Source organism: Nerophis lumbriciformis, linkage group LG05 (assembly GCF_033978685.3).
Source record: "Nerophis lumbriciformis linkage group LG05, RoL_Nlum_v2.1, whole genome shotgun sequence".
Classification (NCBI taxonomy): domain Eukaryota; kingdom Metazoa; phylum Chordata; class Actinopteri; order Syngnathiformes; family Syngnathidae; genus Nerophis; species Nerophis lumbriciformis.
In genome coordinates, this window is record NC_084552.2 from 15,864,130 (window position 1) to 15,889,165 (window position 25,036).

The following is a 25,036-nucleotide window of genomic DNA, read 5'->3' on the forward strand; positions in this document are numbered from 1 at the left end:
CCTTAACATTTGACAACCAAACAATTAAACACCTATTTAATAATACCACCTTAACATTTGACAACCAATTATACACCTATTTAATAATAACACCTCAACATTTGACAACCAAACAATTATACACCTATTTAATAATACCACCTTAACATTTGACAACCAAACAATTATACACCTATTTAATACCACCTTAACATTTGACAGCCAAACAACTATACACCTATTTAATTATACCACCTTAACATTTGACAACACAATTATACCCCTATTTAATAATACCACCTTAAGATTTAACAACCAAACAATTACACACTTATTTAATACCACCTTAACATTTGACAACCAAATATTTATACACCTATTTAATAATACCACCTTAACAGTTGACAACCAAATACTTATACACCTATTTCATTATACACCTTAGCATTTGACAACACAATTATACGCTTATCCAATAATACCACCTTAAGATTTAACAACCAAACAATTACACATTTATTTAATAATACCACCATAACATTTTACAACCAAACAATTATACACCTATTTAATAATGCCACCTTAACATTTGACAACAAAACAATTACACACCTATTTAATTATACCACCTTAACATTTGACAACACAATTATACCCCTATTTAATAATACCACCTTAAGACTTAACAACCAAACAATTACACATTTATTTAATAATACCACCTTAACATTTGACAACCAAATATTTATACACCTATTTAATTATACCATCTTAACATTTGACAACACAATTATACGCTTATCCAATAATACCACCTTAAGATTTAACAACCAAACAATTACACATTTATTTAATAATACCACCTTAACATTTGACAACCAAACAATTATACACCTATTTAATAATACCACCTTAACATTTGACAACCAAACAATTATACACCTATTTAATAACACCATTTGACAACCAAACAATTATACACCTATTTAATAACACCATTTGACAACAAAACAATTACAAACCTATTTAATTATACCACCTTAACATTTGACCACCAATGTTTATTTATATAGCCCTAAATCACAAGTGTCTCAAAGGGCTGCACAAGCCACAACGATATCCTCGGTACAGAGCCCACATTAGGGCAAGGAAAAACTCACCCCAGTGGGAGGTCGATGTGAATGACTATGAGAAACCTTGGAGAGGACAGCATATGTGGGTAACCCCACCCCCCTCTCGGGGAGACCGAATGCAATGGATGTCGAGTGGGTCTGACATAATATTGTGAGAGTCCAGTCCATAGTGGATCCAACATAATAGTAAGAGTCCAGTCCATAGTGGGGCCAGCAGGAAATTATACGCAATTATACGCTTATCTTATAATACCACCTTAAGATTTAACAACCAAACAATTACACACTTATTTAATAATACCACCTTTGACAACCAAACATGTATACACATATTCAATGATACCACCTTAACATTTGAAAACAAAACAATTATACACTTATACATTTGACAACCAAACATCCATCCATCCATTTTCTACCGCTTATTCCCTTTGGGGTCGCTGGACATTATACACTTATTAAATAATACCACCTTAGCATTCGACAACAAAACAATTACACACCTATTTAATAATACCACCTTAACATTTAACAACACAATTATACGCTTATCCAATAATACCACCTCAAGATTTAACAACCAAACAATTACACACTTATTTAATAATACCACCTTAACATTTGACAACAAAACATGTATACACCTATTCAATGATACCACCTTAACATTTGAAAACAAAACAATTATACACTTATTTAAAAAATACCACCTTAACATTTACCAACACAATTACTGTATACACTTATTCAATAATACCACCTTAACATTTAATAACCAAACAATTATACATATATTTAATAATACCACCTTAACATTTGACAACAAAACAATCATACACCTATTTAATAATACCACCTTAACATTTGACAACCAAACAATTATACACTGATCCAATAATACCACCTTAACATTTAAAAAAAACATGCACTTATTTAATAATACCATCTTAATATTTGACAACCAAACATTTATATACCTATTCAATAATAACACCTTAACATTTAAAAAACATACACTTATTTAAAAGTACCATCTTAACATTTGACAACAAAACAATTATACACCTATTTAAAAATACCTCCTTAACATTTAACAACACACTTATACACTGATCCAATAATACCACCTTAACATTTGAAAACAAAACAATTATACACCTATTTAACAATACCACCTTAACATTTGACAACAAACATTTATACACCTATTCAATAATACCATCTTAACGTTTGACAACAAAATAATTATACACCTATTTAATAATACCACCTTAACATTTTAACAACACAAATATACACTTATGCAATAACACCATTCATAGATTTGACAACCAATTACACACTTCTTTAATTATACAACCTTAACATTTGTCAACCACATATATATATATATATATATATATATATGTATGTCTGCATGTATGTATTATATATATATATATATATATATATATATATATATATATATATATATATATATATATATGTGTATGTATGCATGCATGTGTGTATATATATATATGTGTATATATATATATATATATATATATATATATATATATATATATCAGTGACGTGCAGTCACTAGAGGCAGGTGAGGCGCGGCCTCACCTGCCATCATGGAAAGAAAAAAAATGTAAAAAAAAAATAAAAAAATTAAATTGTTATATGTATCCAGTGATTATACTATAAAGTTATTTTCCATTTAACTTCACCAGTTTTAGATTATTCTTATTCAAAATCGCTGAATTTTCACATTTGCCGTTCAAATACTGAGAAGAGACGGTGCGGTGAACAGCAGCCAGTTGAGGCACGTCACTCAGTTGTGCCTCACCATGGATTGCGGACTCGGCTAACTGCTGGCCTGCTGTGCAGTGAGACTGTATTGCTATATGAATTATATTATACATTTCCATAGTTTAGTTAGCTGAGGTATATAATGTACAGTGTATTTTGTCAACAACTGTATGTGTGTAAAGTATTTCTTGTGCTGAGTGATCATAAAACGGCTGCAAAAGACGCACTGGCTGAGGTTCGCCTCCTGCACCCCCGCCGTAGAATTGTTATATCAACTAAAGCCCACACTTAAACTTTCCACGTGCAAGATTGAATCTATTTAAAAAAATTATTTCATAAGAAGCCAAAAAGTGCAAAAACAATAATGTTGGTGTTGGAGGAGTTGTGAATGACTGCAGGGACACAACATTAGGTACACCTGCAGACTGCAGGTGTACCTAATTCACAACTCCTCCAACACGAACATTATTGTTTTTGCACTTTTTGGCTTCTTATTAAATAACTTTTGTAACCTATTTTCATGGGCTTTCCTCTTTGAGATGTTAAGTTCCTGTTATGCGCTGTTATACAGTATATGCCTTGAGCTCTTATTTTGAAGGTGCTAAGAGCGGAAGTGGAGCGGAGGTTTTTGAAAGAAGGTAAATAAAGTGGTCCTCGTGTAAACTGGAGCCTCCGTGTTTGTTATTTTGTAGTTTCATACAGTATAGGTGACATTTATAAACCCTCGGTTACACTTTTTTAAATAGATTCAATCTTGCACGTGGAAAGTTTAAGTGAGGGCTTTAGTTGCGGCGCATGGACTTAATTTCTAAGTAAAGGTAAGACCATAATAACGTTTTTTTTATTAAATGTGCTTTTTTGTGTGCTACAGTTTGTATGTGTAAAGTTAAAGTTAAGTTAAAGTACCAATGATTGTCACACACACACTAGGTGTAATGAAATGTGTCCTCTGCATTTGGCCCATCCCCTTGATCACCCCCTGAGAGGTGAGGGGAGCAGTGGGCAGAAGCGGCGTCGCGCCTAGGAATCATTTTTGGTGATTTAACCCCCAATTCCAAGCCTTGATGCTGAGTGCCAAGCAGGGAAGAATGCTGGTATGAGCTTTTAAACATAACCCGTTAACTGCTGCCAATCAAATGGTGAATAAGATACTCTTTAGGGTTCATATGTTTGTAAATCTGACTGTGATGAAGTCAGTGCCTCACCAGCCATCAACCTCACCACATGTCACTGATATATACCTCACCACACGTCACTGATATATATATATATATATATATATATATATATATATATATATATATATATATATATATACACACTGTGCACCTAAGATGCGACTTTAAGGTTCTATTACCTACGTATAAAACACTAAATAGTCAAGCTCCATCCTATCTTGCTGATTGTATTGTACCCTGCGTTCTGTCCTGTCACCTTTATTCCAAAAATTCTAGCTTTATTAGTGGCTCCCAGTGTCCAAAAGAAGTCTGCAGGCTCTAGAGCGTTTTTTGGGCTTCCCTACCGGCAACAGTTACAGATGCCACCTCGGGAGAAGCATTTAGGTCCCGGCTTAAAACTCATTTACATACCCTAGCTTTTAAAAAGACTCTGTTTTAGACCAGTGGACCTGCTGCTTCTCTTTTCGGCCCCCCTCTTCTGCGAGGAGCGGTGACCAGATGGCTAAAGATAATCCCTGGAGAGATATCAGTCTGGAAGAAGTCATGACTCAATGTGGACCACTACTCTATGACCTGAATAGAGACCTCTTAGGTCCCTCTGCCTGCCCCCAATGGACTGGACTCTCACATTATCATGAATAATTGGCAATAACTGGACCCATTTTGCATCCAGTCACCCAGGAGGGGTTCTCCACATCTGCGGCCCCTTCCCAAGGTTTCTGCCTTTTCCCATTTTTTAAGTTTTTATGGTTTTAAAAGCTTCCTTGATGGGATGTGTGTTCAGACCAGTGATGTCTTTGTGGCTTATACTCTGATAAATACGGTACTTTAAAAACTGGCAGCTTTTACAGTAAAAGCAGTGGGTTTTTTACAGCATATAAAAAAATTAAATAAATGGAATGGAATGGAAAAACAATACCAATGTTTTAGCGGTAAATCTTGTTGTTTTAATGTTTTTTGTTGTTTGTTATTTAATGTTATAGTGTCTTACTGTATATGGAAAAAACAGTACCAAAGTTCATTTTACGGTAAAAAACCCAGTCGGCGTAATTTAACCGTAAAACCTATTGTCAATTTTACAGTCTACAATTTGATTGATAATTAGGGACCGCAATGTCCCTTTGGGTCAAAAGACCCTATTGTAATTGTAAGGTTTTATTATTATTATTATACCGGCCGCCTCTTTAAGCTGTAATTTGACCCCCTTAACATGCTTCAAAACTCACCATATTTGACACACACATCAGGACTGGCGAAAATTGCCATCTAATAAAAAAACTCCAAAACTCCAAATTGCGCTCTTGCGCCCCCTCGGAAAAAACACAGACAAAACTGCTTGCAACTTGTCGTAGAGACATGAAACAAAAACCTCTATGTAGGTCTGACTTAGACCTAGATTTCATACATTGACATCCTTCAGCAAAAATCAACAGGAAGTTGGCAATTCCCCCTTCAAAACAAAAGTTTACTAAAAACAGTCACTTTTGCCTCTTTGAGCTGTAATTTGACCCCCTTAACATGCTTCAAAACTCACCAAACTGGACACAAACATCAGGACTGGCGAAAATGGCAACCTAATAAAAAAAATAATAAAAAAAACTCTAGCGCCCCCTAGGAAGAAAACACAGACACAACTGCTCCTAGGAAGAAAACAGACAAAACTGCCTGTAACTTCCAGTAGGAATGTTGTAGAGACATGAAACAAAAACCTCTATGTAGGTCTCACTTAGACCTACATTTCATATACTAACAACCCCCAGCAAAAATCAACAGGAAGTTTGCAATTCCCCCTTCAAAACAAAAGTTTTGTAAAAACCGGTTACCTTTTTTCAAACGTTATCTCCTCTGAGCGCGTTTGTCGTGTCGGCTTCAAACTAGCACAGGAGAGAGATTGCACCCTTCTGATTAAAAGTTGACGAAAGAGTTCTAATTACTGCTCCAGTTTGGATTTTATGTGCCGTCAAAGTCGGTCCCGTCCATCGCTGCTTGCAGCTTTAATTTGTTTTGAAATCATAAGTCAAACAGATATTTAAGTACAGTATTTATCTTTATTTGAACAAAAAATATTTTTGGAATACATGACAATATGATATTTTGATTTTGATAATATTGAATTTTAAAAGATATGCAATTGCATGCAGTATATGATTTTTAATGTCAAAAGTGAAAGAACAACACATGTTTAGTAAGAAAAGATGAAGCATTTTATTAACGCATATTATTTCCGGGCTTTCGCGGGCCACATAAAATAATGTGGCGGACTAGATTTGGCCCCCGGGCCTTGGGTTTGACCCCTGTGCCTTAAATAATGTATATTTGTGAGTTTTACTAGAAACATATTGATAGAATAATTGTTTGTAAGTTATCACAAAAACTTTGTGTTACATTGAGTGTCTGGTGAGAAGACAAAAACTGTCTTTGGAACCTACCAAGAGTAAGGCTCATAAAACTCCACTGTGTAGGGGGGGAAGCAAAATGAAGGTGTTGTGTTTTCTTTCATGGATGGTAATCAACAGAAAGATATTGTTCTAACCCGAGGACTTCAAAGCAGAGAGGAAGCAGGACCAGACTCCCCTCCAGGCGACCTCTTCTTGAACCTCCTTTTTGAACTATTTTACAACCTCTTCTTTTGAACTGTTCGGTAACTAAAGGCAAGGCTGTTTACGACCCACTTCCCTCTGGAAGCAGCTGTGGTCATGTGGTTGGAGAAAGTCAAATAAAGAAGGAGGAGTAAAATCTTTTGCCAGAGCGTGCTGAGATATTGTACAAGGGTACAGTGTACAGGCAACTCTCCTCAATTGAGTCCAAATTGAATTCTGTCTCTGTTTAATTCTTTGCCTCTTGTCTTGTTTAATAGATGTCATCAGTGTTTGAACCTGACATATGCTTTTGTAACGTTTGCAAACACAAATTAGTTGTTTACTCAATATGACAGTAACGTTCTTAGAATCCTGGGATTAATTTTCAATCTATCAAGATAAAAAAAAAATAATATCAAAATCAAATTACAGTATGTTATTTAGGGCTGCGAATCTTTGGGTGTCCCACAATTCGATTCAATATCGATTCTTGGGGTCACGATTCGATTCAAAATCAAATTTTTTTTCAGATTCAACGCGATTCTCGATTCAAAAACGATTTTTTTCCCGATTCAAAAGGATTCTCTACTCATTCAATACATAGGATTTCAGCAGGATCTACCCCAGTCTGCTGACATGCAAGCAGAGTAGTAGATTTTTGTAAAAAGCTTTTATAATTGTAAAGGACAATGTTTTATCAACTGATTGCAATAATGTACATTTGTTTTAACTATTAAATGAACCAAAAATATGACTTATTTTATCTTTGTGAAAATATTGGACACAGTGTGTTGTCAAGCTTATGAGATGTGATGCAAGTGTAAGCCACTGTGACACTATTGTTCTTTTTTATTTATTTATAAATGTCTAATGATAATGTCAATGAGGGATTTTTAATCACTGATATGTTGAAATTGTAACTAATATTGATACTGTTGTTGATAATATTCATTTTTGTTTCACTACTTTTGGTTTGTTCTGTGTCGTGTTTGTGTCTCCTCTCAATTGCTCTGTTTATTGCAGTTCTGAGTGTTGCTGGGTCGGGTTTGGTTTTGGAATTGGATTACATTGTTATGGTATTGCTGTGTATTGTTTTGTTGGATTGATTAATTAAAAAATAAAAATGAAAATAAAATAAATAGATTTAAAAAAAAAAGAGAATCGATTCTGAATCGCACGACGTGAGAATCGCTATTCGAATTTGAATACATTTTTTCCCACACCCCTAGTATGTATGTAGTTTGATCATTATCCTCGACTGATGTACGAACCCCGTTTCCATATGAGTTGGGAAAATGTGTTAAATGTAAATATAAACGGAATACAATGATTTGCAAATCATTTTCAACCCATATTCAGTTGAATATGCTACAAAGACAACATATTTGATGTTCAAACTGATAAACCTTTTTTTATTTTGCAAATAATCATTAACTTTAGAATTTGATGCCAGCAACACGTGACAAAGAAGTTGGGAAAGGTGGCAATAAATACTGATAGAGTTGAGGAATGCTCATCAAACACTTATTTGGAACATCCCACAGGTGAACAGGCAAATTGGGAACAGGTGGGTGCCATGATTGGGTATAAAAGTAGATTCCATGAAATGCTCAGTCATTCACAAACAAGGATGGGGCGAGGGTCACCACTTTGTCAACAAATACGTTAGCAAATTGTTGAACAGTTTAAGAAAAACCTTTCTCAACCAGCTATTGCAAGGAATTTAGGGATTTCACCATCTACGGTCCGTAATATCATCAAAGGGTTCAGAGAATCTGGAGAAATAAATGCACGTAAGCAGCTAAGCCCGTAACCTTCGATGCCTCAGCCTGTACTGCATCAACAAGCGACATCAGTGTGTAAAGGATATCACCACATGGGCTCAGGAACACTTCAGAAACCCACTGTCAGTAACTACAGTTGGTCGCTACATCTGTAAGTGCAAGTTAAAACTCTTCTATGCAAGGCGAAAACCGTTTATCAACAACACCCAGAAACGCTGCCGGCTTCGCTGGGCCTGAGCTCATCTAAGATGGACTGATACAAAATGGAAAAGTGTTCTGTGGTCTGACGAGTCCACATTTCAAATTGTATTTGGAAACTGTGGACGTCGTGTCATCCGGACCAAAGAGGAAAAGAACCATCTGGATTGTTATGCACAAAGTTTAAAAGCCAGCATCTGTGATGGTATGGGGGTGTATTAGTGCCCAAGACATGGGTAACTTACACATCTGTGAAGGCGCCATTAATGCTGAAAGGTACATACAGGTTTTGGAGCAACATATGTTGCCATCCAAGCAACGTTACCATGGACGCCCCTGCTTATTTCAGAAAGACAATGCCAAGCCACATGTAACTTCAACGTGGCTTCATAGTAAAAGAGTGCGGGTACTAGACGGCCTGCCTGTAGTCCAGACCTGTCTCCCATTGAAAATGTGTGGCGCATTATGAAGCCTAAAATACCAGAACGGAGACCCCCGGACTGTTGAACAACTTAAGCTGTACATCAAGCAAGAATGGGAAAGAATTCCACCTGAGAAGCTTAAAAAATGTGTCTCCTCAGTTCCCAAATGTTTGCTGAGTGTTGTTAAAAGGAAAGGCCATGTAACACAGTGGTGAACATGCCCTTTCCCAACTACTTTGGCACGTGTTGCAGCCATGAAATTCTAAGTTAATTTAAAAAAAAATAAAGTTTATGAGTTTTAACATCAAATATGTTGTCTTTGTAGTGCATTCAATTGAATATGGGTTGAAAAATTATTCGCAAATCATTGTATTCCGTTTATATTTACATCTAACACAATTTCCCAACTCTTATGGAAACGGGGTTTGTACTAACACCATGTGGTTTATTTTGTACATACATTATCATCTACAAAAATACAAAGAATTGCTATTGCGACATCCAGCGGACACATTTAGAACAGCAGTTTCTTTCATTCAAAAATTTTAGGTAAATTTTTATACTCTGCAAACTCATCCCTCCGCTGACACCTCTGCTGTATGCAAATAAAATTGTTGTTGCACAACAGAGAAGAAAGAAAAGAAAACGCGCATTAGAAAAATGTATTTAAGATTTGTTTGTATATGTATAGAAACAGTTATTTTTTACTTATTTTAGGGGGGCTCAAGCCCACCTAAAATATTCTGAAGCCCCCCTAAATACATGCTGACATATTCATTATAAAGTGGCCTGAATATGAGTTTAAATAAATAATCATATAACCTGTCATTATTCACTCAGTTTCCCCTCACTTCATAGCGTAAGGTAGAGAGCCCCTTTAGTGCGTCAGTATCCAATCCATTCCACTTGTTCATATAGAATATCACTCAAAATCCAGTCCGCATTTTCTCTGCGACCTTGCTTGCGGTCCTGCAGGTGTACGAAGCACATTAGCACACAGCACTGCAGAACAAGAACGTGAACGAATGCAAAATGGACATAAGAAACTTTTTCAAGAAAGTAAGTATTCATCACTGCTTGTATTAAAATGTATTAGCTCCACTTTACACCAGGTCTGTGTTTGACAAAAAGTTACATTCCCACTCTAAAGCAATGCTGCTACTTAGTTAGCTAGTTAGCCTGAAATGCATCATGAAGGTCCTGGTTATTTATAAAGTTTAATGTGCACTCTTTTTTTTACCATTTGCTATCTTTGGGGTTACTTCCTTCTGGAGCATCAGCTGTGTTTCTCACTTTACACATGGAGGAGAACAGGAGCTGAGCTCATTCACGTATGACTATCATCAGTAGATAATAATAATAATCACTCCACAACCCCTATTGATTGACCTGTAAGAGTCAGGGTAGAGGAGCACATAAAGTGAGAGGGGAGAGGCCTCTACTGGAAAAGTGAGCAGGAGAATAATGATACATATAAATAAATATTATTATTATTATTTTTTTTAAATGGCTTATTGATAAGCCATTTGTTTTATTTATTTCTGGGTGGATCATGTTGACTATTGGTCCTCCTAATTGTCAATCATTCTGGTGATGTTACCTTATTGCAGTGAATATATATATATATATATATATATATATATATATATATATATATATATATATATATATATATATGTATGAAAGACTTAATATGTATTTATAGATATATATAAGAAAAACCCAGACACCATCTTTGTAATCATTTTTCTCCTGCGTGGACTTCCGTCTTCCTTTACAATGAGTGAAGCTGCACGAAACCTTGTGTCTGCAATTGTAAATAATTTAGTTTTTAAGTTTTGTGTTTTTTGTAGAATCCATATAAAGTAATATACATTAGCCTATTGTTAAAATAATGAAAGAAACATCATTAAATATATTTGTTTTATTGTATTGTTACATTAATAGCTGTTGTATTATTATAGGATGGCTTGTTAAACATTTCATAGGATTTTCAGAGGGAGGAAAAACCAAGACATTTAATATAAAATGTAAAATGAATAAATACATAAAAAGAAAAAAAATGGTTAAAAGCCATCGTCCCGGAGAGCATTTAATTTTGTCCCGTTCTTTTTTTTTTTACCGGCCCCAAGACGACGGGACTACGTTAATCTCAAGCCCTGGAAGTTACATTTCATTGTTTGCATTATTTGTTTCAGCATTGAAATTTGAAGATGGTCCCTCAGCTCTTTGACAGCTTTGGCTCTTTTTCAGATCAGCAGACGGACTCTAAGTCTTTCTTATTTACAGTATATATAAACGTTTCTCATTGCTATTCAGACTTCCATATATATTTAATTTCCTTAAAGACTTGCCATTATATATATATATATATATATATATATATATATATATATATATATATATATATATATATATATATATATATATATATATAAATATATTATATATAAGCCAAATGATCCCGATCCAGATATTACTTTAATTCAAGTAATTAAGTAATATTTCCAGGGCTTGAATTTACAACCAGTTTAGTCACATATGTGCCCAAAATGTAATCTGTGCAACTTCAAAATATTTGGGAACAAACAATTATTGTATTGTGAGCGAAAGTCGTGGCATTAGCCTCTATGTTGTGAATGAATAACATAGAGGCTAATGCCATGACTTTCATTGTGTTTCAGTGTATCTTGAAGGATCATGCAAGTAATTGTTTCTTGTTGATGCTGTACACAAAATGTCACTGTGCAAACCCATGTTTGTTGTTGTACTGAACACAGATTGAAAATAAACCGACTGAAATAATAATAATAACAAAGAATAATTTCTAAGTCTTTGTTAGCCGTTTGTGAAGTTTTGTGCTCGTGCGCTACGTTCGCTCGCATCCTGTGCATCTCCTGGGGGCTAAGCCCCCCCTGTCCTTAAAAGCTAGTGATGTCCCTGTATGTTGGTAGCATTTTGTTCCACCTTAAGTCTCCAATTAGATTTTATATGAGCCGGAAAAAATGATATACCAGTGCCAGGATGGCCCGGTGGTTAAGACTCTTGCTTAGGATTAAACAGTCCTGGGTTCAATACCAGACGGTTTGACAGTGTAGTTTACCCAGCAACAAGTCCCTGATTACCTTTCTATATGAGCCAGAAAAAAATGTTCACAAGACCCAGGATGGCCCAGTGGTTAAGATTCTTGACATGCAATAAACAGTCCTGAGTTCAATACCTGTCTGGTTGACAGTATTTTGGTCCACCTCTTGTGTATTTTACCCAGCAAAGAGTCCCTGTATAGATTTCTATACAAGCCGGATACAGGATTTCAAACGATCCAGGATAGCACAGTGGGTAAGACTGTTGACTTGGAATGACGGGTGCTGGGTTCAATCACAGGTAAGTTGCTAGTATTTTGTTCCACCTTAAGTCTCTGATTAGCTTTTTTAATGAGCCGGAAAACACGACTTACCAGTGCCAGGATGGACTCTTGATTAGGATTAAGCAGTCCTGGGTTCAATACCAGTCGGGTTGACAGTATTTTATTCCACTGGTTTATAGTGTAGTTTACCCAGTAACAAGTCTCTGATTACCTTTCTATATGAGCCAGAAAAACATCTTCACATGACCCAGGATGGCCCAGTGGTTAAGATTCTTGACATGCAATAAACAGTCCTGAGTTCGATACCTGTCTGGTTGACAGTATTTTGGTCCACCTCTTGTGTATTTTACCCAGCAAAGAGTCCCTGGTTAGCTTTCTATACAAGCCGGATAGAGGACTTTTACAAGACCCGGAATAGCAGAGTGGGTAAGACTGTTGACTTGGAATGAATGGTGCTGGGTTCAATCCCAGGTAAGTTGCTAGTATTTTGTTCCACCTTAGGTCTCTGATTAGCTTTTTATATGAGCCGGAAAGAAAGGCTTACCAGTGCCAGGATGGCCCAGTGGTAAAGACTCTTGATTAGGATTAAACAGTCCTGGGTTCAATACCAGACGGTTTGACAGCATTTTATTCCACTATTTTATAGTATAGTTTACCCAGCAACAAGTCCCTGATTACCTTTCTATATGAGCCAGAAAAATAGCTTGGATGGCCCAGTGGTTAAGATTCTAGACATGCAATAAACAGTCCTGAGTTCGATACCTGTCTGGTTGACAGTATTTTGGTCCACCTCTTGTGTAATTTACCCAGCAAAGAGTCCCTGGTTAGCTTTCTATACAAGTCGGATAGAGGACTTTTACAAGGCCCAGAATAGCACAGTGGGTAAGACTGTTGAATTGGAATGAAGGGTGCTGGGTTCAATCCCAGGTAAGTTGCTAGTATTTTGTTCCACCTTAAGTCTTTGATTAGCTTTTTATATGAGCCGGAAAAAGTAGCTTACCAGTGCCAGGATGGCCCAGTGGTTAAGACTATTGATTAGGATTAAACAGTCTTGGGTTCAATATCAGTCGGGTTGACAGTATTTTATTCCACAGGTTTATAGTGTAGTTTACCGAGCAACGAGTCTCTGATTACCTTTCTTAATGAGCCAGGAAAACATCCTCACAAGACCCAGGATGGCCCAGTGGTTAAGATTCTTGACATGCAATAAACAGTCCTGAGTTCAATACCTGTCTGGTTGACAGTATCTTGGTCCACCTCTTGTGTATTTTACCCAGCAAAGAGTCCCTGATTAGCTTTCTATACAAGCCGGAAAGAGGTTTTTTACAAGGCCCAGAATAGCACAGTGGGTAAGACTGTTGACTTGGAATGAATGGTGCTGGGTTCAATCCCAGGTAAGTTGCTAGTATTTTGTTCCACCTTAGGTCTCTGATTAGCTTTTTATATGAGCCGGAAAGAATGGCCCAGTGGTTAACGGCGTGGCGAAGTTGGTAGAGTGGCCGTGCCAGCAATCGGAGGGTTGCTGGTTACTGGGGTTCAATCCCCACCTTCTACCTTCCTAGTCACGTCCGTTGTGTCCTTGGGCAAGACACTTCACCCCTTGCTCCTGATGGCTGCTGGTTAGCGCCTTGCATGGCAGCTCCCGCCATCAGTGTGTGAATGTGAATGTGAATGTGTGTGTGAATGGGTGAATGTGGAAATACTGTCAAAGCGCTTTGAGTACCTTGAAGGTATAAAAGCGCTATACAAGTATAACCCATTTATCATTTATTACCATTAAGACTCTTGAATGGGATTAAACAGTCCTGGGTTCAATACCAGTCGGGTTGGCAGTATTTTATTCCACTGGTTTATAGTGAAGTTTACCCAGCAACAAGTCTCTGATTAGCTTTCTATACAAGCCGGATACAAGAGTTCTCAAGACCCGGGATAGCACAGTGGGTAAGGCTGTTGACTTGGAATAAAGGGTGCTGGGTTCAAATCCAGTAAATTGACTTGTATCTTCTGAAGCTTTGATTGGGAGTGTTGGACGATATATTTCACCTACATGTGTAATGAAAACATAATAATTAACTTATTTAATTATTTTTTTAACTGTTCCAATTAACTTTTTTTTTAATCGTACCCAGGAGAGCTCATTGGTCAACGCTCTCTATTATTAAGTTTTACTCCTAGTCCCCCCACCTCAGGAATTACACTCACACGCACATACTCATAAACACAAACACACTCTCTCTCTCTCTCACACACACACACACACACAGGTAACCCCTGAGGTGTATTCATTGACTATTTGACAATTATTATTATTATCTTTAGCATTGACTTCATTTTTTAACTTTATTTTATTCAAGCAACGAGCACATAACATTACTCAATGTATGTCGTTTTGACGACATTCAGCCAAATTAATGATTACTTGTCTGGGGTTTGAACCAATCAATGGTCAGTGTTGACCATTGAGCTATTCTGGGTCCCATCATAACCTGATTTTCGCTCATATACAAATGCAATCAGTGGACTATGATAGAAATGAAACAAAAACATACATTTTCCTTGTCATGGATTTGAACCTCATACGACTGACTGAGAGGTAGCAGTCTTAGCCACCATGCTATGCAGGTTCTTGGTATAACTTCATTTTTGCTCATATACAAATGCAATCAGTGGACTATGATAGAAATGAAACAAAAACATACATTTTCCTAGTCATGGATTTGAACCTCATACAACTGACTGAGAGGTAGCAGTCTTAATCACCATGCTATGCAGAGTCTTGGTATAGCTTCATTTTTGTTCATATACAAATGCAATCAGTGAACTATTCTAGAGGTAAAACAGAACAACTAAACTTTCAAAGTAAGAGATTTGAACCCACCACTACTAACTGAGATGCAGCAGTCTTAACCACTATGCTATCATGGGTCTTGCTGAGTTGGGATTCTGGGGAGCCCACAGTGTTGACTATTAAACTATCCAGAATCTTGTTGATTCATGATTTTTGTTTATTTACAAATGCAATCAGTGATATATGATAGAGGTAAAACTAATTCCTCAACTTTAAAAGTCAAGGATTTGAACTCAGTACTACAGACTCAGAGGTAGCTGTCTTAACCACTGTTCTATCCTGGGCTTTCTTCACTGAAGTAATGGTGAACTAGTAAACTAGTAACCTACGATTGAGGCGATACAAAAACATAGAACCAACTATTTTTTTGCCGTGAGAAGAGGTGACATCCCTGCAGCAAACATCTGCTGAGTGTAAATAATGTAGTTTTTATTAAGTTTTGTGTTTCTTGTAGAATCTATATAAAGTAATATACATTAGCCTATTGTTAAAATAATGGAAAAAGCATCATTAAATATATTTGTTGTATTGTATTATTACATTAATAGCTGTTGTATTATTATAGGATGGCTTGTTAAACATCTCATAGGATTTTCAGAGGGAGGAAAAACCAAGACATTTAATATAAAATGTAAAATGAATAAATACATAAAAAGAAAAAAAATGGTTAAAAGCCATCGTCCCGGGGAGCATTTCATTTCGTCCCGTGCATTTTTTTTTTTACCGACGACGGTACGACGGGACTACATTAATCTCAAGCCCTGGAAGTTACATTTTATTGTTTGCATTATTTGTTTCAGCATTGCACTTTGAAGATGGTCCCTCAGCTCTTTGACAGCTTTGGCTCTTTTTCAGATCGGCAGAAGGACTCTAAGTCTTTCTTATTTACAGTATATATAAACGTTTCTCATTTCTATTCAAACTTCCATATATATTTAATTTCCTTAACGGCTTACCATAATATATATATATATATATATATATATATATATATATATATATATATATATATATATAAATATATTATATATAAGCCAAATCATCCCGATCCAGATATTACTTTAATTCAAGTAATTAAGTAATATTTCAGGGCTTGAATTTACAACCATTTTAGTCACATATGTGCCCAAAATGTAATCTGTGCAACTTCAAAATATTTGGGAACAAACAATTATTGTATTGTGAGCGAAAATCGTGGCATTATCCTCTATGTTGTGAATGAATAACATAGAGGCTAATGCCCTGACTTTCATTGTGTTTCAGTGTATCTTGAAGGATCATGCAAGTCATTGTTTCTTGTTGATGCTGTAAACAAAATGTCACTGTGCAAACCCATGTGTGTTGTTGTACTGAACACAGATTGAAAATAAACCGACTGAAATAATAATAATAACAATGAATAATTTATAAGTCTTTGTTAGCCGTTTGTGAAGTTTTGTGCTCATGCGCTACGTTTGCTCGCATCCTGTGCATCTCCTGGGGGCTAAGCCCCCCCTGTCCTTAAAAGCTAGTGACGCCCCTGACATACGCCCTCGCCTCTTTTCACCAACTTTCCCTAAGCAACATTTTTTTTTTTTTTAAGACATCTTCAGATCCGCAGTTTTGTTCGTAATACTTTCCCGAGGTTTCCAGATTTACCGTCCTTTTTTTTTTTAACGCCACTTCCAACTTGAAAAGGATCGACGACAAATATTTATAACCACTTTTTCTTTTATGCTCCGATTCTTTGAACTTAATCAGGTCCCTTTGGGAGGAGGATTAAAGAGTGATCACTGGAAAGAGATCTGAAGAAGTCTTCCTATTCGTGCCAGAGACTACACTATTCAATGCAAGCTAATGCATGGCACTCATTAAAGTATGACGTAATGTCTGTGTCATGTGATCGCTGTCAACAGTCTGCAGCTAACATGATACATATGTTTTGGCTCTGCCCTTCCGTGTGAAGTTATTTTTAAACATATTTGGATTAAAACAAGTGCAAAACATACAATGCAATTTGGATGTAGTCCACTCTTTTTTTTCCCTATCCCCCTTCCACACATGTAAAAGCTCAGTATCACTGCTTCTATAAGATAATCCTTGCCAGACCAACAAATAGACCTCTTACAAAACCCAAAACCAGTGAAGTTAGCATGTTGTGTTCTGCTGAAATAAGCAGGGGCGTCCATGATAACATTGCTTGAATGGCAACATATGTTGCTCCAAAACCTGCATGTACCTTTCAGATGTGTAAGTTACCCATGTCTTGGGCACTATTACACCCCCATACCATCACAGATGCTGGCTTTTTCAACTTTGCGCCCTAGAACAATCCAGATGATTCCTTTCCTCTTTGTTCCGGAGGACACGACGTCCAAAGTTTCCAAAAACAATTTGAAATGTGGACTCGTCAGACCACAGAACACTTTTACACTTTGCATCAGTCCATCTTAGATGAGCTGGGGCCCAGCGAAGCCGGCGGCGTTTCTGGGTGTTGTTGATAAATGGCCTTTGCTTTGCATAGTAGAGCAGTTGGAGGTACCGAACCCCACCAGTTTCATATGCACATTCAACAAACCCTTCTTTAGTGAAATTATTTTTTTTTTTTTCAAATTCAAGAAAAAGTCGTATGTTTTTTTACTGGTGCACAAAATGAACCGTGCATGAACATCACCTTATTCAAAGAACAAAACCAACACAGTGCATGAACTCACAACAATTTACATACCTCACACACATTACCATGACTTGATTAACGTGGACCCCGACTTAAACAAGTTGAAAAACTTATTCGGGTGTTACCATTTAGTGGTCAATTGTACGGAATATGTACTGTACTGTGTATTCTCTTCCTTTGCAATCTGCTAGTAAAAGTTTCCATTAATCAATCAAAAAACCTGCAAATCAGATGGAAAATTAGAGGGAACATTGTTTGGGGGTATCCATAATACGCTGATAGGGAGAAGTTTTTATTTACACGATAAGTCGGATGTCTCTTTACCTCCGTGGCGGAACCCCTGAGGCCGACTCACCAAACCCCTAGGGTTCGATCGAACCCAGGTTAAGAACCACTGTAGTAGAGTTTTAACTTAATAATAATAATAATAATGGATTAGATTTATATCGCGCTTTTCTATTATCAGATACTGAAAGCGCTCACAGAGAGGTGGGAACCCATCATTCATTCACACCTGGTGGTGGTGGTAAGCTACATTTGTAGCCACAGCTGCCCTGGGGTAGACTGACCAGTTTGCGCCTACGACCCCTCCGACCACCACCTACCATTCATTCATCATTCATTCATTCATTCACCAGTGTGAGCGGCACCGGGGGCAAGGGTGAAGTGTCCTGCCCAAGGACACAACGGCAGCGATTTGGATGTCAAGAGGCGGGGAGCGAACCTGCAACCCTCAGGTTTCTGGCACGGCCGCTCTACCCACTTCGCCATACCGCCGCCACTTACAGATGTAGCGACAAACTGCAGTTACTGACAGTGGTTTTCTGAAGTGTTCCTAAGCCTATGTGGTGATATCCTTTACACACTGATGTCGCTTTTTGATGCCAGTGCCGCCTGAGGGATCGAAGGTCACGGCCATTCAATGTTGGTCATCAAAGGGATTCTCTGAACCCTTTGATGATATTACGGACCGTAGATGGTGAAATCCCTAAATTCCTTGCAATAGCTGGTTGAGAAATGTTGTTCTTAAACTGTTCAACAATTTGCTTGTGCATTTGTTCACAAAGTGTTGACCCTCGCCCCGTCCTTGTTTGTGAATGACTGAGCATTTCATGGAATCTACTTTTATACCCAATCATGGCACCCACCTGCTCCCAATTTGCCTGTTCACCTTTCTCAACCAGCTTTTGCAAGGAATTTAGGGATTTCACCATCTACGGTCCGTAATATCATCAAAGGGTTCAGAGAATCTGGAGAAATCACTGCACGTAAGCAGCTAAGCCCGTGACCTTCGATCCCTCAGCCTGTACTGCATCAACAAGCGACATCGGTGTGTAAAGGATATCACCACATGGGCTCAGGAACACTTCAGAAACCCACTGTCAGTAACTACAGTTGGTCGCTACATTTGTAAGTGCAAGTTAAAACTCTCCTATGCAAGGCGAAAACCGTTTATCAACAACACCCAGAAACGCCGTCGGCTCATCTAAGATGGACTGATACAAAGTGGAAAAGTGTTCTGTGGTCTGACGAGTCCACATTTTAAATTGTTTTTGGAAACTGTGGACGTCGTGTCCTCCGGAACAAAGAGGAAAAGAACCATCTGGATTGTTGATGTCAAGAGGCGGGGAGCGAACCTGCAACCCTCAGGTTTCTGGCACGGCCGCTCTACCCACTTCGCCATACCGCCGCCACTTACAGATGTAGCGACAAACTGCAGTTACTGACAGTGGTTTTCTGAAGTGTTCCTAAGCCTATGTGGTGATATCCTTTACACACTGATGTCGCTTTTTGATGCGAAGGTCACGGCCATTCAATGTTGGTTTTGGGCATTGCCGCTTAGATTCTCTGAACCCTTTGATGATATTACGGACCGTAGATGGTGAAATCCCTAAATTCCTTGCAATAGCTGGTTGAGAAATGTTGTTCTTAAACTGTTCAACAATTTGCTCACGCATTTGTTCACAAAGTGGTGACCCTCGCCCCGTCCTTGTTTGTGAATGACTGAGCATTTCATGGAATCTACTTTTATACCCAATCATGGCACCCACCTGCTCCCAATTTGCCTGTTCACCCGTGGGATGTTCCAAATAAGTGTTTGATGAGCGTTCCTCAACTTTCTCAGTCTTTGTTTGCCACTTGTGCCAGCTGTTTTGAAACATGTTGCCGGCATCCAATTCCAAATGAGCTAATATTTGCAAAAAAATAACAAAGATTTCCAGTTCGAACATTAAATATCTTGCAAATCATTGTACTCTGTTTTTATTTACCATTTACACAACTGGTTTTGGGTTTTGTACAAATCTTGGTTTGACAGTTTGTTCCTGTCACCTTGAGAGAAAAATAAAAATGCGGAATAAATGTAGTGAGAGTCTTTTCATATCTAAAATAAATGTAACTAATGTTACTATGACGGCGTGTATGTGGTTTTGTGTACTTGTTACGTACTTGAAGTACAGGGCGAGGTCAGTGGAGAGAATCGCCATCTCGATCATCTTCAGAGTACTTTTGTACTCCTCCACAGACAGGCTACTGAGGATCTGGTTACCCTGAAATATTGCAGTGAGGAAAATTACATTACTGCTTCAAAAACTTTTAGTTGAAAGTCACAATAGTATGCAAAAAAGCTTAAGTACACACATACTGTAAATACGTACATTTATGAGGGAAAAACTTCTGAATACCGTTGCAATAAAATGGTGACATTGTGAGAGGAAATCTTGCAATGTGAAGGATTTTCTTTCAAACTGATGGAATGTTTTGCAAAATTAAATGAGAAACAAATGTTTGATTTCAAGTCATTTAAGTCCCAATATCATACTTTTAGATATTACAACAAATACAACTAGATGAGGCAATTCCTGAAGGAATCGTGTGTGAATGCTCTAATGCTGAAGTTGAACTGAAATGCTGACATGTAAGAATAGTTTGAATGTTGGAATGGTTTAAATGTTGAAGAGTTTGAATTTCCAGGAAAAACCGAATTTGATTGGGAACTTAGGAAAGTGTTAGTTGGATGAGTGGAATGTGTTGATGTTGGAATAGTTAGAATAGGTTGAAAAATGTGCGACTTAAAAAATGGATAATTCATTTTGAATGGGGAAAATGTCCCTGAAAACTGGAAAATTCTTGGAAATCCGGGAAACTTTTTAAATTGTTGAAGGAGAGCACACCATTTTGAACAGGCTGAATGAATATTTTGGAGTTAGAACGGTTTGAATCAGATGGAAAATGTGGGAAATTGTGGAACTTTGAAAAAGGTCCCATTCATTTCAAAGGGAATTTCATGGAAATTTGGGGATTTTTTGGAAAATGTTAAAGGACTTGAATGCTAAGAATGAGTTGAAATGATTGGCGTTGGAATTTCTCAAATCGCTCGAGGAACGTTGAGGTAGTAACATTTTTAATTGAGAAAAAGGTATTAAGGAATTTCAGAAAAAATGGGAATTTTTCCAGTTCAAAAAACAATTGTGGTACTTTGAAAGATTTCCCATTCATTTCAATGGGAATTTCGGGAAGAGCGGGAATTTTTTGGAAAATGTTAAAGGACTTGAATGTTCCGAATGGGTTGGTGTTGGGATTTTTCAAATCGGTCAAGAAATGTTGAAGTAGTAACATTTTTAATTGAGGAATGGTATTAGGGAATTCCCGGAATTTCGGGAAAACCGGGAATTTTTCCAGTTAAAAAAACAACTTAGTTTTTTGTCCTGATTAAGAGGAATGTTTGGACGGTGGAACGGTTGAAGTGGGTTGAAAAATGTGGAAGGAGTAGTCGCCAGAATAAAGGGTCAAAAAGGGTTTGAAAAAAAGGGAATTCTGGGAATTTCTGGAATTTTTTGGAACTTGTAAAAATGATAGTTTGAATGTCTTGGAGGAGCGGAATATGTTGAAGGTGGAATGGTTTAAATCGGTTAAAAAATGTGGGAATTGTGGTACTTTGAAAGATTTCCCATTCATTTCAATGGGAATTTCATGGAATTTCGGGAAAGCCGGAATTTTTTGGAAAATGTTAAAAGACTTGAATGTTTTCAATTAGTTTAAATGTTTGGTGTTGGAATTTCTCAAATCGGTCGAGAAATGTTGAAGTAGTAACATTTTTAATTGAGAAAAGGTATTAAGGAATTTCAGAAAAAATGGGAATTTTTCCAATTCAAAAAACAACTTTGTTTTTTTGTCCTAGTTAAGAAGAATGTTTGGACGGTGGAACGGTTGAAGTGGGTTGAAAAATGTGGAAGGAGTGGTCGCCAGAAAAAAGGGGTCAAAAAGGGTTTGAAAAAAAGGGAATTCTGGGAATTCCTGGAATTTGTTTTCACTTGTAAAAATAATAGTTTGAATGTCTTGGATGAGTGGAATGTGTTAGAGGCAGAATGGTTTGAATCGGTTAAAAAATGTGGGTATTGTGGAACTTTGAAACATTTCCCATTCATTTCAATGGGAATTTCATGGAATTTCGGGAAGAGCGGGAATTTTTGGGAAAATGTTAAAAGACTTGAATGTTCAGAATGAGTTGGTGTTGGGATTTTTCAACTCGGTCGAGAAATGTTGAAGTAGTAACATTTTTATTTGAGGAATGGTATTAGGGAATTTCGGGAAAACCGGGAATTTTTCCAGTTCAAAAAACAACTTAGTTTTTTGTCCTGATTAAGAAAAATGTTTGGACGGTGGAACGGTTGAAGTGGGTTGAAAAATGTGGAAGGAGTAGTCGCCAGAAAAAAGGGATTGAAAAAAAAGGAATTCTGGGAATTCCTGGAATTTTTTTGAACTTGTAAAAATTATAGTTTGAATGTCTAGGATGAGTGGAATATGTTGAAGGTGGAATGGTTTGAATCGGTTAAAAAATGTGGGAATTGTGGTACTTTGAAAGATGTCCCATTAATTTCAATGGGAATTTCGAGAAGAGCGGGAATTTTTTGGAAAATGTTAAAAGACTTGAATGTGCCGAATGGGTTGGTGTTGGGATTTTTCAAATCGGTCAAGAAATGTTGAAGTAGTAACATTTTTAATTGAGGAATGGTATTAGGGAATTCCCGGAATTTCGGGAAAACCGGGAATTTTTCCAGTTCAAAGAACAACTTAGTTTTTTGTCCTGATTAAGAGGAATGTTTGGACGGTGGAACGGTTGAAGTGGGTTGAAAAATGTGGAAGGAGTAGTCGCCAGAAAAAAGGGTCAAAAAGGGTTTGAAAAAAAGGGAATTCTGGGAATTCCTGGATTTTTTTTGAACTTGTAAAAATGATAGTTTGAATGTCTAGGATGAGTGGAATATGTTAAAGGTGGAATGGTTTGAATCGGTTAAAAAATGTGGGAATTGTGGAACTTTGAAACATGTCCCATTCATTTCAATGGGATTCATGGAATTTCGGGAAGAGCGGGGATTTTTTGGAAAATGTTAAAAGACTTGAATGTTTCGAATGAGTTGGTGTTTGGATTTTTCAAATCGGTCGAGAAATGTTGAAGTAGTAACATTTTTAATTGAGGAATGGTATTAGGGAATTTCGGGAAAACCGGGAATTTTTCCAGTTCAAAAAACAACTTAGTTTTTTGTCCTGATTAAGAGGAATGTTTGGACGGTGGAACGGTTGAAGTGGGTTGAAAAATGTGGAAGGAGTAGTCGCCAGAAAAAAGGGATTGAAAAAAAGGGAATTCTGGGAATTCCTGGAATTTGTTTGAACTTGTAAAAATGATAGTTTAAATGTTTAGGATGAGTGGAATATGTTAAAGGTGGAATGGTTTAAATCGGTTAAAAAATGTGGGAATTGTGGTACTTTGAAAGATTTCCCATTCATTTCAATGGGAATTTCGGGAAAGCGGGAATTTTTGGGAAAATGTTAAAAGACTTGAATGTTCTGAATGAGTTGGGGAAATCGGTCTAGAAATATTGAAGTAGTAACATCTTTAATTGAGAAATGGTATTAAGGAATTCCAGGAATTTCGGGAAAACCGGGAATTTTTCCAGTTCGAAAAACATATTAGTTTTTTGATGAAGAGGAATGTTTGGACAGTGGAACGGTTGAAGTGGGTTGGAAAATGTGGAAGGAGTAGCCGACAGAAAAAAGGGTCAAAAAAGGAATTTAAAAAAAGGGAATTCTAGGAATTCCTGGAAAAAAATTTAACTTGGAAAAATGATAGTTTGAAAGTCCAGGAGGAGTGGAATATGTTGAAGGTGGAATGGTTTGAATTGGTTAACAAATGTGGGAATTGTGGTACTTTGAAATATGTCCCATTCATTTCAATGGGAATTTCATGGAATTTCGAAAAAGCGGGAATTTGTTTGGAAAATGTTAAAGGACTTGAATTTTCCGAGTAAGTTAAAATGGTTGGTGTTGGAATTTCTCAAATCGGTCGAGAAATGTTGAAGTAGTAACATTTTCAATTGACAAATGGTATTAAGGAATTCCATGAATTCTGGGAAAACCGGGAATTTTTTCAGTTCAAAAAACTTTTTCTTTTTTTTTTATGAAGAGGAATGTTTGGACAGTGGAATGGTTGAAGTGGGGTGAAAAATGTGGAAGGAGTAGTCGCCAGAAAAAAGGGTCAAAAAGGGTTTGAAAAAAAGGGAATTCTGGGCATTCCTGGAATTTTTTGGAACTTGTAAAAATGATAGTTTGAATGTCTTGGAGGAGCGGAATATGTTGAAGGTGGAATGGTTTAAATCGGTTAAAAAATGTGGGAATTGTGGTACTTTGAAAGATTTCCCATTCATTTCAATGGGAATTTCGGGAAAGTGGGAATTTGTTTGGAAAATGTTAAAGGACTTGAATGTTCAAAATGAGTTGAAATGATTGGTGTTGGAATTTCTCAAATCGGTCGAAAAATGTTGAAGAAGTAACATTTTTAATTGACAAATGGTATTAAAGATTTCCAGGAATTTCGAGAAAACCGGGAATTTTTCCAGTTCAAAAAACAACTTTGTTTATTGTCCTGCTTAAGAGAAATGTTTGGACGGTAGAACGGTTGAAGTGGGTTGAAAAATGTGGAAGGAGTAGTCGCCAGAAAAAAGGGTCAAAAAAGGGTTTAAAAAAAAGGGAATTCTGGGAATTCCTGGAAAAAAACTTAACTTGGAAAAATGATGGTTTGAATGTCCAGGAGGAGTGAAA

General features: G+C 36.9%; 1 protein-coding gene across 2 annotated transcripts in view; it reads right to left on the reverse strand.

The window, feature by feature from the left end:
• Positions 1-25,036, reverse strand: part of pde5ab (phosphodiesterase 5A, cGMP-specific, b) — a 217,778-nt gene that overhangs the window by 19,270 nt on the left and 173,472 nt on the right. For both annotated transcript variants that reach the window (XM_061961218.2, XM_061961217.2), the window contains exon 17: positions 20,390-20,490. In XM_061961218.2, coding sequence (XP_061817202.1) covers positions 20,390-20,490 — 101 coding nt within the window. The remainder of the gene's footprint in view (positions 1-20,389; positions 20,491-25,036) is intronic.